The 14,467-nt window shown below is 41.8% G+C and overlaps 1 protein-coding gene across 1 annotated transcript in view; it reads left to right on the top strand.

The window, feature by feature from the left end:
• Positions 1 to 2,139: 2,139 nt before the first annotated feature.
• The window catches only part of KCNK9 (potassium two pore domain channel subfamily K member 9), a 173,783-nt gene continuing 161,455 nt past the window's right edge, over positions 2,140 to 14,467 (top strand). Inside the window, exon 1 of the mRNA XM_051971140.1 lies at positions 2,140 to 2,532. Coding sequence (XP_051827100.1) covers positions 2,250 to 2,532 — 283 coding nt within the window. The 5' untranslated portion in view covers positions 2,140 to 2,249. The remainder of the gene's footprint in view (positions 2,533 to 14,467) is intronic.

Raw genomic sequence — 14,467 nt, 5'->3', positions numbered from 1 at the left:
CTTTCCATCCTTGGCTCTTTCCCCTCCCCCCATCCCCTTCTTTCAAGCCTGATCTTTCACATCATCAATCTTTTTTTTTTTTTCCTTTCCCACTAGCCCACCTGCCTAAACCTATCTTCCAGTCTTCTCTGGGATACGCCCCTTGTCCGAGCTTCTCTACGGAGCTCCAGTCCTAAGCGCCAAGCTTCGGACTCCTTGCATTCCCCTCCCGCTGGGGTCGCGGTCCCAGAGCGCTCTCCAAAGCCCTTAGCTGTCCTCAGCTGGGATGGCTCTCCAGAGCACTGACTGAGGAGCCTTTATTTATGCCTCCCCTCTCCTCCCCCATCTCTTGGGTTTTCAGTCTAAAAAACAAAAAAACCTCCAAGTGCTCCGTAGCTCCTCCCCCTCCTCCTTTCACACACCCAGATTTTATTATTCATTGCGTTCCGGCCCGTTATCTCCTTCCCCTCCCCCTTCCCTCTTTTCATCATCTCTTCCCCGCCCTTTGAGTCCCCTCCCGGCGAGCCGCGTGTGTCTCTGCGCCCTGGTCGTGTCTGCGGCGAGAGTCGCCACATATTTGGAGCCAGCTGGCCCTAGACTTTGGGAAGGCGGCTCACCGGGGGAAGATAGGAGGAGGGCCTGGGTGTAAATCGGCCTTTTTTCAAGCCTCCGCCACCCCCCCCCCCCCCCCCCCCCCCCGCCTGAGACCACTGTACCGAAGATTAGCCCTAGAGGCACACATACACACGCACACATTACACACACTCATTCGCGCACACACACAGACACGCACGCACGCACAGCCCCAGGCCGATTGAGCGCAGCGCCGAAGCTGCTGGCAGAGCTGGGGGAGGATCGGAGGACACCTCTCTCCCCACCAGCGCTTGGTGTCCCTCCCCCATCCCGTTCCCAGTCGCCACCTGCAGCCCCGGGACTCCCCCGCCCTTCGCTTAGCTGCTTGGACGCGGGTAGGAAATCCGACTAGGCTCATGAGCCCGCTCCAGCCCGGAACTCCCCGAGGTTCGCGGGACTCCCGCTTGGCCCCCGGAGCGCTTCGCGCGGACCTGTTCTGGCACTGACTGAAGGGAGGGAAGTGAGCTGCTCTTAGACTCGGTCTTTGGCCGCGCCCTCCTCGGGCTCAGTCTCTGGTCTGGGGCTGGAGGGCAGCGCAAGAAAACTTGCCAGACTGCTTGGGGCCTTAAGCAAAAAAATCAGTCTAGAGGAAGCTCAGACGAGGAGAAGAAAACACCTCCTCTCCTTTTGCCCCTTCTGGAGTTTTCAACCTCACCTCCCACCCCACCCTCTGTACTTGCCCGTGTCGTTCCATATCCCTCCTTGCCCTTCTTCCCAGCCCCTCCTTGCCTGGTACCTAGAGGGGATCCCTGAAGACCTGTCACTTCGTAAACTTTTCCCCCCTTGTTGGGAGGTGAGGAGGGGGAGGGAAGGAGAAGGGGATTGTAAACTCCAATAAGGCTCTGCTCTCTACGGACCTGCAGGCGCTGCCTCCAGTTCCTTAAAGCCCGAGGAGGCCAGGAGGAGGAGAAAGAAGAGAAAGCTGGAGGCGGGGAGGACGAGAAGGAAGCAGGGAGAAGAGGGTTAGCTGCTGCTCTTTGGATCAAGAAGAGGCAGGGCGACAGTAGACAAGAGGACTTGGGTGTTGGGTTTTTTTTTTGGGGGGGGGGAGTTTTTCCCTCCCCAGTGGTCACTAGGAGGGTTTGCCATTGATGGCACTGCGCAGTGGGACAGGTTGGTTTGGCCAGGTCTTGCGCAGAGTGTCCCGGCTCCCCGGCACCTGGTCCCGGCGCTCCAGCAGCCTCCTGTGCCTCTCTTCCTCACAGGAGCCTGAAGCTCGGCCACGCCAGCAGCAGCAGCAGCAGGAGCAGCAGCCGCCGCCGCAGCAGCAGCCGCCACCGCGGCGGCGGCGGCATCAGCAGTTACCGCAGCTTCATCTCCAGCACTATCCTCTCCACCTCCACCACCCGCGCCGTAGCAGCGGCGGCAGCAGCAGCAGCAGTAGCAGCGTCGGCGGAGGCTACCTCCCCTACCCCCCGCCCCTTGGGCAGCCGCCCCACTGCTGCTTACAACTTCCCAGTGGAGGAGGAGGAGGTGGAGGAGGAGGAGGACGAGGAGGAGGAGGGGGAGGACGGGGAGGACGGGGAGGAGGAGGAGGCGGCGGCAGGAGAGCAGGAGGCGGTGGCTGCTGCGCGCTGCAGTCGGACCGCCGGGCGGCCGGGGGACATGCACCCCGTGCCGGCCCCTTGCTGGCGGCCATGAAGCGGCAGAACGTGCGGACCCTGTCCCTCATCATCTGCACCTTCACTTACCTTCTGGTGGGCGCCGCTGTCTTCGACGCCCTGGAGTCCGACCACGAGATGCGTGAGGAGGAGAAACTCAAAGCCGAGGAGATCCGGATTAAGGGAAAGTACAACATCACTAGCGAGGACTACCTCCAGCTGGAGCTGGTCATCATGCAGTCGGAGCCCCATCGCGCTGGGGTTCAGTGGAAATTCGCCGGATCCTTCTACTTTGCGATCACGGTGATCACCACGATAGGTAACAGCCGGGCTGGGCAGGGCTGGGCTGGGGAGAGCTGGGCAGAGCTGACTTTAGCCTACGAACTAGCTTCCACCACTTTGACCCTCATTCCAGGGACGAGGATTTGAAGAGTTCAAGGAGGGGAGACGGGTGGTGGAAGAATGCAGAGCTACGAAGGGGATGCCTCCCGTGTGCAAAGAGTTAAAATGATATTAACGCACCTCTCACCCCTGTTCCTCTACCCTTCCCACCTAAAACCTGAGTGGTCCGCTGTTGGGTCTATTTCTGGATACTCTTTGAAAGCTCTTCTACTTCTTACCACTGCCCCTTTTTCATCTTTTTTGGGGGAGGTGGGGTGGGGTGGGATGAGGGACAGGAAGACTGGGCCTGAGGGTCTCTGTGTAGCTGTGCTTTGAACTCCTGGAACGGAGAGTTGCTAGGAGGGTGAGGAGCCGAAGCTCACTTTTGCGAGAGTCAGGAGCTAAGAATAAACGTGTTTTAGACGTTCCCTCCCTTCCTGCTTTCCCCACCCCCACCCCACCCCCAGCAGTGGGGTTAGGATGTCGGGATGTAGTCTCTTCCATCATGTTTCTTACTACTGATGAGTGGGTGCTTCTGGGTGAGAGTTTTGGTTTCTTCCTTGGCATTCCTGCTGGCGACAGGAAACTCGTGTCAGGGTGCCATTTGGGTAGTGGGGAAGTGCTAGGTCCTATCCCAGCTCTTAACAGGTGCTTGTGTCCCTTGCCCCCTATCCCCTTGCCTTCCCTTAATTCCATCCTTGCCCTTCTTCTGCCTTACTCTCGCGTTCCTCCTCAGGATTTATGGTAGGTGGAAGCAATGGGGAGCTGGGGAGAGGTTGGAATGTTCAGGGTCTTGTGTGCTCTTTATCTGGCAAACAGTGTGAAGGACCAAAGTCAGATACAAGTTTTCCTGCGTCTGTCTGAAAAGGACTCAATGAAAAGCTGTTGTATTATGGTGGCCAAGTGCTGGGGTGACACTCACTTCCCCCTCCCACAGTCTGTGTAATTCTGGTCGGCAGAGTTGAGGATGAGAACAATTTCTTAGGGGGAAAATTAAAGAATGACTAGCATGCTTCTAACTGTAAAAGAAATAGTTCATTCCATAAACCGTCTGGGAGACAATGGGGGCGTTTGTCTCTGCCATGCAGAAGCCCTGGAGGTCCGGGCTGTCTATACATCCTTTCTGCTTAAATGTAGCTGCGTGACAAAAGTCAACACTAGTGATTCTGGTACTTCTTTGTGACCTTACTGTAAACGGGATGCTCTCAGAGAGACGGCTGGTTGTTGGTTTTTTTTTTTTTTTTTTCTTTTTCTTTTCTGAGAGTACTTTCTGCCACCACAAGCTTGAGGATCAGTGGAGTTGTTGAGAACGTCATTTTTATCCCAGTAGACAGTGGAGAGTGCATTGTATTGGAAAGGACAGGAGACTGGTTCCCTGTTGTTAATAGAGACAGACAATATCTTTCTACCATTCAGAACTTGTTACCACACATCCACACTTACCACCTGAAGATATTGCTAGTTTACAACCCAATGTGAAACATCTTTTGACCTGTAGGAAAAAAGGAAAAGGAAAAAAAAAAAGAAAGGTGTTTTCTCATATGCACAGTTCCAAACTGTGCTGGGGGCTACTAGAGTCATTTTTATTTCCTCTGTTTTCTGAGGAAAAGAACTCTTTCTTCTTCTGCTCCCTCTTCCTTCTTGTCCCCACTTTCACTGTCTTCATCTCTTTTCATTCTTCCCTCCTAATTTCACTTTTTTTCCCCCCTCTCTCCTCACCTCTCTCATCCCACTACTTCTCCTTTTTCTACAGCCTGATAATTGTTTTCATTTTTCTCTTTGGGATTTTTGCTTGTCTAGAGAGATCTGCATGAATAAAACCAGAATTTCTCAATGTGCCATATGGGATGAGAAGCACACAATGACTTTTATTTCCCATGAGGTTGAACAAGAATTGGGGAGAATTCACTTTGTAAGAACTTTTAAAATTCAATGGTTCAATTTTGACAGTTTTAAAGAGAAATTCTGAGGTTGTAGCATATAAAATACTTTTATTCTAGTCTACTGGGCTCTTTTTGCCAGAGTAAATAAATGGAGAGTTGTCCAAACTGTATTTTTAGCTTAGGAAGAGCAGCCAGTCATCACTGCATTTGACACCTTGAAACTTCCATCAGATCTATGGAGGGAAAGCCCCAGAGAAGGCATTTTGGAATGAATATATATTTATTTACATTTAGGAAGTGCCTCTAAAATTGAGTTTTGTGAAGGTTATGGGGTAGTGTAGAAAGAGATGCTATGAGAAGAAGTTGTTATTTCCGGCAACTGGAAAATACTATAAATTTGTCAGTGAAAAATGAAAGATTTGATTGATGACTTGTGCAAGACTGAGAAAAGGGATTTTTTTCCCCAACTGGAAAATGAAATTGTCTATCCTTTAATGTCTCAATATTGTTGATGTAAAAGTTTTTATTGATGCATATTTCCTTTCAAGGTAGAGATTAGTTACTATCCCTCAGCTGGACTCAGACCTGTTACAGGTTAACACTCTTTAGGATGAAAATGTTATTGAAACTATTGTAATGGAGTAGCCACAAGCAGAAACCACTTTAAAGAAGCTACCCTGAAGGCTTATACTTGAACCCGGGAGTCCCTTCTTTAGGCCCCTCTCTTTGATGGGTTTCATTTGTCTCTAATAAGTCTGTAAGCCAAAACTATTGATGGGTATACGAGTCTGACTTCTTGGATTCATGTGCATTCATACAGATTTTCTGACCCCCAGGTAATAGGCAAGTGCTTTGGTTCTTTCAGAATTATTCTTGATTTTTATTCTTTTTGACCCTAAATTTCCCACTTCTTTTTGCCTGATGATCATTTCCCCCAAAAGACTTTCAGCTCTGATATTAAGGGGAGAAGAACTCATTTATGGATACTAAGTATAAGCAGGTCTAACCCTCTTCAATTTATTTAATGATGCTATTCTTGAAAATCAGATGACATGCATTGTTTTACAAAATAATATGACTCTAGGTTGTTTTTGTTTTGTTTTGTTTGTTGAACATGCTATTTCTTCTCAAATATGTCTTTCCTTTTGAAAATTTAAAATTTTAACTCCAAGGGGTTACTTTAGTTCTAGTATAAAGGGCATTAGATTTGGAGCAGTCCCAAGTCCCAGCTCTGATTTGGCTATTTACTGCTTATGTGGCCTTGCTCAAATCATATCACCTTTCAGCCTCACTTTCCTTATCTGTAAAATCAGGAGTTGGACTATGTGGCAAAGTCCTTCCTAGACTTAAATTCTGTGAGATTTATTTCTTTTTTGAGAAAAGAAGGAAATTCAAGAAAATTAAAATAGAAAGGGTAAGTAGAAGTTGACTTTTTTCCCTAAGAGAGTTTAACATAAGTGGTCAAATTTACAGGAAACAAAACACTGTCCCATTTTGGTTCTGTTTGTTTTCTTCTTTTTTAATATAAATGCTAATTAAGGTAGTCCCAGGCCTTGAACAAAACCACCCCAAAGCTGTATCCTCTAAGGGATTGTTTTGTATTGGGCAATGGTATTAACCAGCCAGGTTAATCTTTCCCTGTGTTCTCTTTTTTAATCTAACCTCCAGACATTTCCCATGCTTTTCCCTCCAAAGTCTAAGAAGAAGGATTCCAAAAGCATATTACATTTTGCATCTGTTAATGATGCAATTATTAGATAGCTTTGTAATGTGACTTAAAAAATATTGCTGCCATTTTCTCTTGGATTTCTGACTGTATTTTTCTAACACAGGTTGTTGTTGCTTTTGGAATATCACATTAATTCTGACCTAGATCTCAGAGGAGTGGTACTAATAAGAGTTACTACAATGTAGTAGAAAAATTGATAGGTAGGGAATTAGGGGCAGAATCACAAAAGAGCCCAGATTTTCTACGTTATTTGTATGATTTCAAGCAAGAAACTTTGCCCATATGGGTCAGTAGTTTCCTTTGGATCAGGTAGTTTCTGAAGTCCTAGAATTCATTCTACCATTAACTATCTATCTTCCAACACTCAATATTTCAAGGTCCCTTTAACATTGCATTTTCTAACATTTTTATATTTAAGGTCACTTCTAGCTCTAATATTCTATCATCTGGATTTTAAGATTCTTTATTCTAAGTTTCTAACATTCAATGTGCTAACATTTTATTTTTTAAGATTCCTTCCAAGTAGAATTTTGTATGTTCTATGTTCTAGTATTCAAAATTCTCTAGCCCCTCCAGTTTTAACACCTCATGAATATAGTTATGATTTTAATGATAATAACAAAAGACCAAATACACAACCCAAAGTGCCCATTAAAGTTTTATTTTTCAGTGAATTTTTCCCTCCCTTTTTCTCTCCTTTACTGTCTCTTCCCCCTCCCTTGCTCTAATTTTTCTCCTTAATTATGTACATGTAGCCATTTATGAGGGGAGAAACTTTTAGTTTTAAACTTCTAAGGCTTTAGAAATTTTGGATGTTTCTATTTTAAGCTGTGAAATCTTTAATGTACAGCAGTTATGTTTTCCTACCTGGAACTACAGTATGGAATTAATTAAACAAATAAACAAACATATACCTATTCTTATGCAAGTTAGATTCATTTCTTTGGATTCTTATTTTAAAATTTAAACTGGGTGTCTTGTGTGTGTGTGTGTGTGTGTGTGTGTGTGTGTGTGTGTGTGTGTATGTGTGTATGTGTGTCTCTGACTTGGAGCAAACCCTTGCTTGTGGTGCTGTAAGGGACAGCTCCCCGTAGCAAACTCCTGCAGTATATTCCTTGGGCCAAATTTTTATTCCACATTAGGAAGCATGGTGGGTTCTCACTGTTTACAATTGGAGAACAAAAGATTTTTAAAAATCGGCTTTTGTACCATTTATTATTCTTAGAACTTAAGTTCTAGGGAGTTGGTGGTATTACTAACATTGGTAGCATTTTTGAAATGAGGTGGTTTCCTCCACCCCTTCACCTTTTTGTTTAGGACTTGGAAATGAGTAATGATTTCCTTCTCTTCCTCCCTTCTCTTTTACTTACCTCATCCTAGGTCAGGGAATTATAGTAATTGAAGAAATAATATTTCTGTAAAGGGAATGGAAGACTCTCTACCAAAAAGAAGAGGGACTTTCCTGTATAGAGAAGAGGACCATAGATGCTTTAGCTGGATGAGAATTTAAAGACTATCATCCACTCTCAGGTCTGGAAGGGGACTCACAAAGTATCCGAAGCCATCCTTAGATGGAAATCTCTGCTATAACTTCTGACAAGTCATCTGGCTATGAAGTGGGGATTTCTACTTCTGAGGACACAGCATTTTGGGGCAGGTTTAATTTTGAAGAAGTTTACTTGTGAGGGTACAAATTTCCTCTTTATAACTTATACTCGTTGCTCCTACTTCTGTCCTCTGGGAAGTTAAAGGAGTCTAATTCCTTTTTTTTTTCCTATGAAGACATCCATCATGTTTCCTCTACATATTCCTTTTCTCAGGCTTAACATTCCTTATTTCTTTCAATCAGCTTTCAAATGGTATATCCTAGTTGTGCTCTTCTGGTCCCACTACATTTTGTTATTTGGTAGATGTGAGGCTCAGACAGACAGACAGAGCTATGAATGTAAATGATTTAATGGCAAAACCTAAATTTGAACTGTGGTCTGTTATTTTCCCTGAGACTTTTTCCATTTATCATGATTTCTTCAATACTGCCTTCATTCTATTGTTTAATACTTAATTTCCATAGCAACTAGAACCTCTCTTTGACATGGTGAATCCTGGAACTAAGGGGGAAAGATCCCCTCTTTTAGAAACTTATTAAGGTTCCTACATAAAGCAGTGGCAAAGATTTCTTCTTTTCAAAGAAATAACTACTTCCCAAACATATATCCTTTTATCTTTTTTCTCTACAGTTGGAGACTTTAAGAGGAATATTTAATAAGGAAGGGTCACTAGATTTAGAGGACTGGGCTTCTAATTCCCAGATCTGCTCTGTGACTTTGTGGAAATCACTTCTTTTCCTGAGACTCAGTTTCCTTTTCTGTAAAATGAAGGAGTTGATTTGGATGACCTTCTAAGGTTCTTTATCTTCAAGAGCTTTGAATCCACAACTTTAGATTTTTCTAGTTGCTTTCAATGGAGGATTTCTGATGGATGCTAATTTATAAATCTCTATTAAGTTTTAGGAGATTGGTCATAGAAGCTACATCCTTTGAAGCTGAAGGAGGAGATGAATTGAGGCAAAGGACAGTGAGTCAATAGTTGAGTCAATAGAGACAAGTAAGCAGAGGAATACTTAATACTATTAGTAATTCAGTCTCTGCATCTTTACCTGCTGCTCTCATTGTTCAGGTGAGTGATTCCAGAATCACTGATAGCTTTGTGGAATCTTCTCTTTTTGCTTTGTTGACTTTTTGAAATTATTATTTATATTTGATAAGTCTAGAATAGATAATACTTGTAAAGAACTTATTACACTGCCTGACACATAGTGGAAACTGGCAGGCTGAAGATCTGGGTTCTATTCCTCTATTGCCACTAATTCAAAATGTGACTTTAAGCAACAATGATGAAGAAAAAAATGATTGATTCACACAGAAGTAGTAGCTTATACCTCATAATATCACTGAAAGGATGGTTAGGAATAATAATAGTTAGCATTTATATAGCACTTTGAAATTTGTAAAACACTTTACATATTTACTCATTTGATCTTCACAAAAACCTGGGAGTTAGATACTGATGCACCTCCTCCTCCATTTTATAGCTGAGGAAGCTGAAGGTCTTGTCTCTTGTAGTATAAATAGCAGAGTTCTATAGCAAATTTTCAGACTCCAAATCGCATCTTCTTTCCACCATCCCTGCTAACAGTAAGTGCCCAGGTCAGAATTCAGTCTGAGATCTTCTCATCTGAAGTCCTGAGTTCAATCCATTTTCATTTCCTTTTTTGCAAAATGAGTGAATTTGATGAGGTCATCTCAAATGTCATTTCAGCTCTAAAATCTTACAATCAGATCAGATCTATCCAGTAAACTATAGTGCTTTCAACTTTCACCTTCAATGTTAGGCAAGTTAACCTATTGTTCAAAGCAATTTAAAAATATATCTTTATAGAATGAGCCAGACTGGGTGCAGGAAGTAACTGTCTTAATTTTATTTATTTATTTTTACTTTGAAATAGTCACTGACACTATAAAAATATATATTTAGCATGAGTATTGTTGTTGTTCAGTTATTTTTGACTCTTTGTGGCTCTGTTTGAGATTTTCTTGGTAAAGATAATGGAATGATTTGCTATTTCCTTCTTCAGAAATGGAAACTGAGGCAAACAGGGTTAAGTAGTGACTTGCCCAGAGTTACATAGCTAGGAAGTGTCTGAGGCCACATTTGAACTCAGGTCTATCTTGACTCCAATCCTGATACTCTCCACTGTGCCACATATATGCCCCTTACCATCCTCATCCTTAGGTTTTTTAAGGTTGATTATAAAATTTGAATTTACACTCTAGTAAACACCAAATATTTATTGAGCCTTATGTAGCAACAATAATGGTACCAACAAAGACTGTGTTTGACATGTTGTGGAAAATAGTGAGATGAAAACCAGAAGGCCCAAATTTGAGTCTTTTTTTCTGCTGCTCATTAGTTGTGTGTCCTTGGACAAGTTGCATGAACCTAATCTCCTTTATAAAATGAGGGAAAACATTGCTTGTATTTCCTCCCCTGTGGAGTTATCATTTTGGGATCTAAAAATCCTGTAAAATATTGCCTTCTATGTTTTTATAATGGGTCTAAATATTGGCTTCTCTAGGTGGCGGATTTGGGGAAATGGTGCGGCTTTTGTTTTTTTCCCCTTCTTTATCTCTGTGCAACTTTTTTCTTTTAAAAAAGATCTTGGGAAAATGCAGCCTTTATTCAGGGGAAATAGCAGTAAGATATGATCAAATTTCAGCCATGTAAGATATTTGGAGACAACCAGCTTGAAATGTTCTCCATTCAAGAAATCTAGATTTTAATAGGTGGCTTTTGGAGACATTAAAGGCCTTAAGATCCTTACATAGTGGAGTTACAGGGGTGTGAGTAAAAATCAAAATTGTGGGTAGGAAGACCTGATCCCTAGCAAGCCCAACTTCACATGGAAGAAATGATCTCAGAATCTTGGCTTCCAAAAGACCTTGTAAATGACTGACTCTATAACTTTTCAATTGTCTATGCCTATTTTATTGTGATCTAGAGTTAGCTTAGCAGCTTTAGAATCCTAGAATTTCAGGGCTGTGTGGGACTTGGAAGAAGATGTTGCATGGTAGAAAGATTAGTGGATCCCAAGTCAGTAGATGTGACTCTTACAATAGTCACTTGTTCTTATTTACTCTCAGGTTTCTCGTCATTTGATTCCATGCTTCATTCAACTGTCAAATTAATCATTTTAAAGCATAGGTCTGACTATATCACCCCTATCCCTTAGTCAATAAACTCTAGTGTCCTCCTGTTATTTCCAGGATCAAATGTAACATCTTTTTGGCTTTTAATGTCATTCATCATCTAGATCCTTCCTATCTTTTCAGTCTTCTTACCTCAAATTCCCTATCCTCTCTAATTTCTAATATATTCTGTGATCAAGTGATTCCGGTCTCCTTTTTGTCATTGTTTTAGGGACAGCTAGGATGAAGTGGATAGAGTGTAAGACCTAGAGTCAGGAAGACCTGAATTCTAATCCAGACTCAATAGCTTTGCCAAGAAAAAAACCCCAGTGGGATCATGAAGAATTGGGCATGACTGAACAACAATTTTTGGCTTTTAATGTCATTTATCACCTAGACCCTTCCTATCTTTTCAATCTTCTTATTGCTGCCCTAGTCCTATTATATACTCTGAGGTCAGATGATCCTGGCTTCCTTGCTACACCCTGAATGAGTTACTCTGACTTCTGACTTCAGGCATTTTCATTGTCTTCCATTCCTAGAACTTCCTCCCTCCCTTCTTTCCTTCCTCGCTCCCTTCTTCCTTCTCTCCACTAGTTTCTCTTCCTCCTCCTCATCCTCCTCCTCTTCTCTCTCCCCTCTTTCTCTATGTGTCTCTTTCTCTCTTCTCTTTCTATATATGAATCTCTCTCTCTCTTCTCTCCCTCAATGTCTCTTTGTCTCTGTATCTTTTCTGTCTGTCTCTGTTTCTGTCTATCTCTGTCTCTCTGTGTCTGTATTTATGTGTGTATCCCTCTCTTTATATCTCTCTCTTTCTCTGTCTCATTGTCTCTTTTTCTGTGTCTCTGTTTCTTTCTGTCTCAGTCTCTGCTTCTGTCTGACAGTCTTTTTGTCTCTGCTTCTGTCTGTCTCTCTATGTGTTTCTCTCTATCTTTGTCTGTCTCTTTATCTGGTTCTCTCTCTCTCTCTCTCCCCCCTCATCATTGCCTCGTGGATTTCCTTCAATTCTCAACTAAAGTCCCACTTTTTGCAAAAACTCTTCCCTATTCCTCTTTAATCTTAGAGCCTTTTCTCCAAAACTACTCCAAACTAATCCTGTATATGTCTTATTTATATATAGTCACTTGTGTATTGTCTTCTTGTTAAGACAGAAGTCCTTGAGAGCAAGGACTGGGTTTTTTTGGTTTTAGTTTTTCATTTCATTGTATCTCTAATGCTTAGTACAATGTCCAACACATAGTAGGTGCTTAATAAATGCTAATTGCCTGACTGATTTTTGGGATAAAGTCTATATTTTTCATTTTTCATTTTTTTTGAGACAATCCAGGTTAACTCTTACCAGAGTCACATGGCTAGTAAGGGTCTGAAGCCAGATTTAAACTTGGATCGTCCTCACTCCAGAGTTGGTATTTTACTCAATATGCCATCTAGATGCCCATTATCAACATCATTATCACCATCATCATGTCTGGGTGACAGGGATCTAATGATGACAAATGTAAAATGTGAGGTAGAAAAAATACTTAAGTTAGAGTTATAGGATCCAAAATCAGATCCTAGCTCTTCCATATCTTACTGTGTGATCTTGGACAAATCAGTAAAACTTTCTTGGTCTCAATGTCATTCATCACCTAGACTCTTCCTATATTGTCAGTCTTCTTATTTTATACAAGAAGGGAGTAGTTAGATTGATCAGTAACATCCCTATCAGTTCTAGCTCCTTGATGCTATGCTCATGTGAAGTACTTTGTAATCTGTGAGGTTTTGTATGAAATGGAAGGTGTTATCAAGTGTGTGTGTGTGTGTGTGTGTGTGTGTGTGTGTGTGTGTGTGTGTGTATGTGTGTGTGAGAAAGAGAGAGAGACAGACAGACAGAGACAGAGAGAGACAGACACATATAGAGAGAGACTGAGAAGGTTCAGCCTCTGCTTGAAGATTTCCATTACAGGGGAATTCGGTCAATTGAATTTCCTTCGTATCACTTCTCCTTCTTGACCCAAGTTCTGCCCTCTGGAGCCCCAAAGTACAAATCTGTGTAAAGGACAAACTCTTTACAATCAAGGGACTCATATATATCATCTCCATTATGTCTAGATCTTTCTTTTCTTGAACTTCCTAGACCACTTCACCTGGATCTATCCCACTTTACATGGTATCATATTTAGTATCTAAGATTTAAAGCTGGAAAGAATCTTAGTTGTTCTTCTTTTCCAACTCCATCATTTTGGAAACTAGGAAACTGAGATCCAAGGAGCTTATGTGACTTGGTAAAGGTCACACAGGTTGTAAATAGGCATCAGAGGTGAGATTTTAATTCATGTCCCCTGACTTCAGAATCACTGCTCTTTTCATTACCTACCTTTCTAAATGACTTGATCAAAGTTCACACAATTAGTAAATAGCTAAGGTGAGATTTGAATTCAGATCCTCTTTGCCTTTAAATCTATTACTCTTTCTGTTATACTTCATTAATCCCCCTATTTATAAGCACTTCATTAGAGACAAGAGTCTTGAAAGGAGGGCTTTGGAAATATTTATATTTGTGCTTCTATTGCCTAGCAAGGATTTCCATGTGACTTAAATACTTTAAAAAGTTTAGATTGTTTTTTTTTAATAGTAGGGATTTCACACATTATCTATCTATCTGTCTATAGAAATGGATTAAATGATATTCTTTTAGATATTTGAAGACAATAATCATGTTCCCCATGATTTTATCTTTAATAATGCTCTAGTCTTTTCAAGATAGAAAAAAAAAAGAACATTTATGTAGTACTGACTGTGTGTCAGGTACTGTGATAAGTATTTTACAAATATCTCATTTGGTCCTCCCAATATTGATGGAAGGTCAATGTTGTTATTCTTCCCATTGAACAGTCAAAGAAACTGAGGCAAACAGAAGTGATGTGACTTGCTTAGGCTCATATAGTGTAGTAACTATCTCAGGCTGGATTTGAACTCGGGTCTTCCTGATTCCAGGCACAGTGCTCTTTCCACTGTGTCAACTAACTACTTTTAAGTTGTGAAGGTAAGAGTTTAAAATTGACTTCCATCACTTATTAGTAGGCCAAGTCATTTCAACTTTCTAGTTTTCAGTTTATTCATTTAGAAACTGAGGAAGCTGGATTCCATGATCTGCCAGCCTTTTTATAGCTAAGAATCTGCACAAATTAGGTTATCATGATGTCTAACTGCCTATTTATAATGGTGGTGGTGGTGGTGGCTGTTATTCAAGGTTGACACTAATCATTTGGTCAAGTGTAACATATTTCGCTAGAATTTTCTTGAACCAACTAGAGATGATATTCAAGGTTCTTTAAAATTACAATAAATTTCCTTTTTAAAATTATTATTCTGAACTTGACAAGCATCAACAAACCCAAACATTCTAATATACAAAGAAGAATAGAAGAAAAAGAGGATTGTATATGAAATGGTGAATCTCTATCACATTTATCTCTTTGACATTTAGGGGTTAGGGGTGCAGTGCTCCTGTAATCTGAAAAATCCACATAA

This window comes from Antechinus flavipes, chromosome 1 (genome assembly GCF_016432865.1).
Source record: "Antechinus flavipes isolate AdamAnt ecotype Samford, QLD, Australia chromosome 1, AdamAnt_v2, whole genome shotgun sequence".
In the NCBI taxonomy this organism is placed as follows: Eukaryota; Metazoa; Chordata; class Mammalia; order Dasyuromorphia; family Dasyuridae; genus Antechinus; species Antechinus flavipes.
This window is presented reverse-complemented; position numbering and strand designations above follow the sequence as displayed.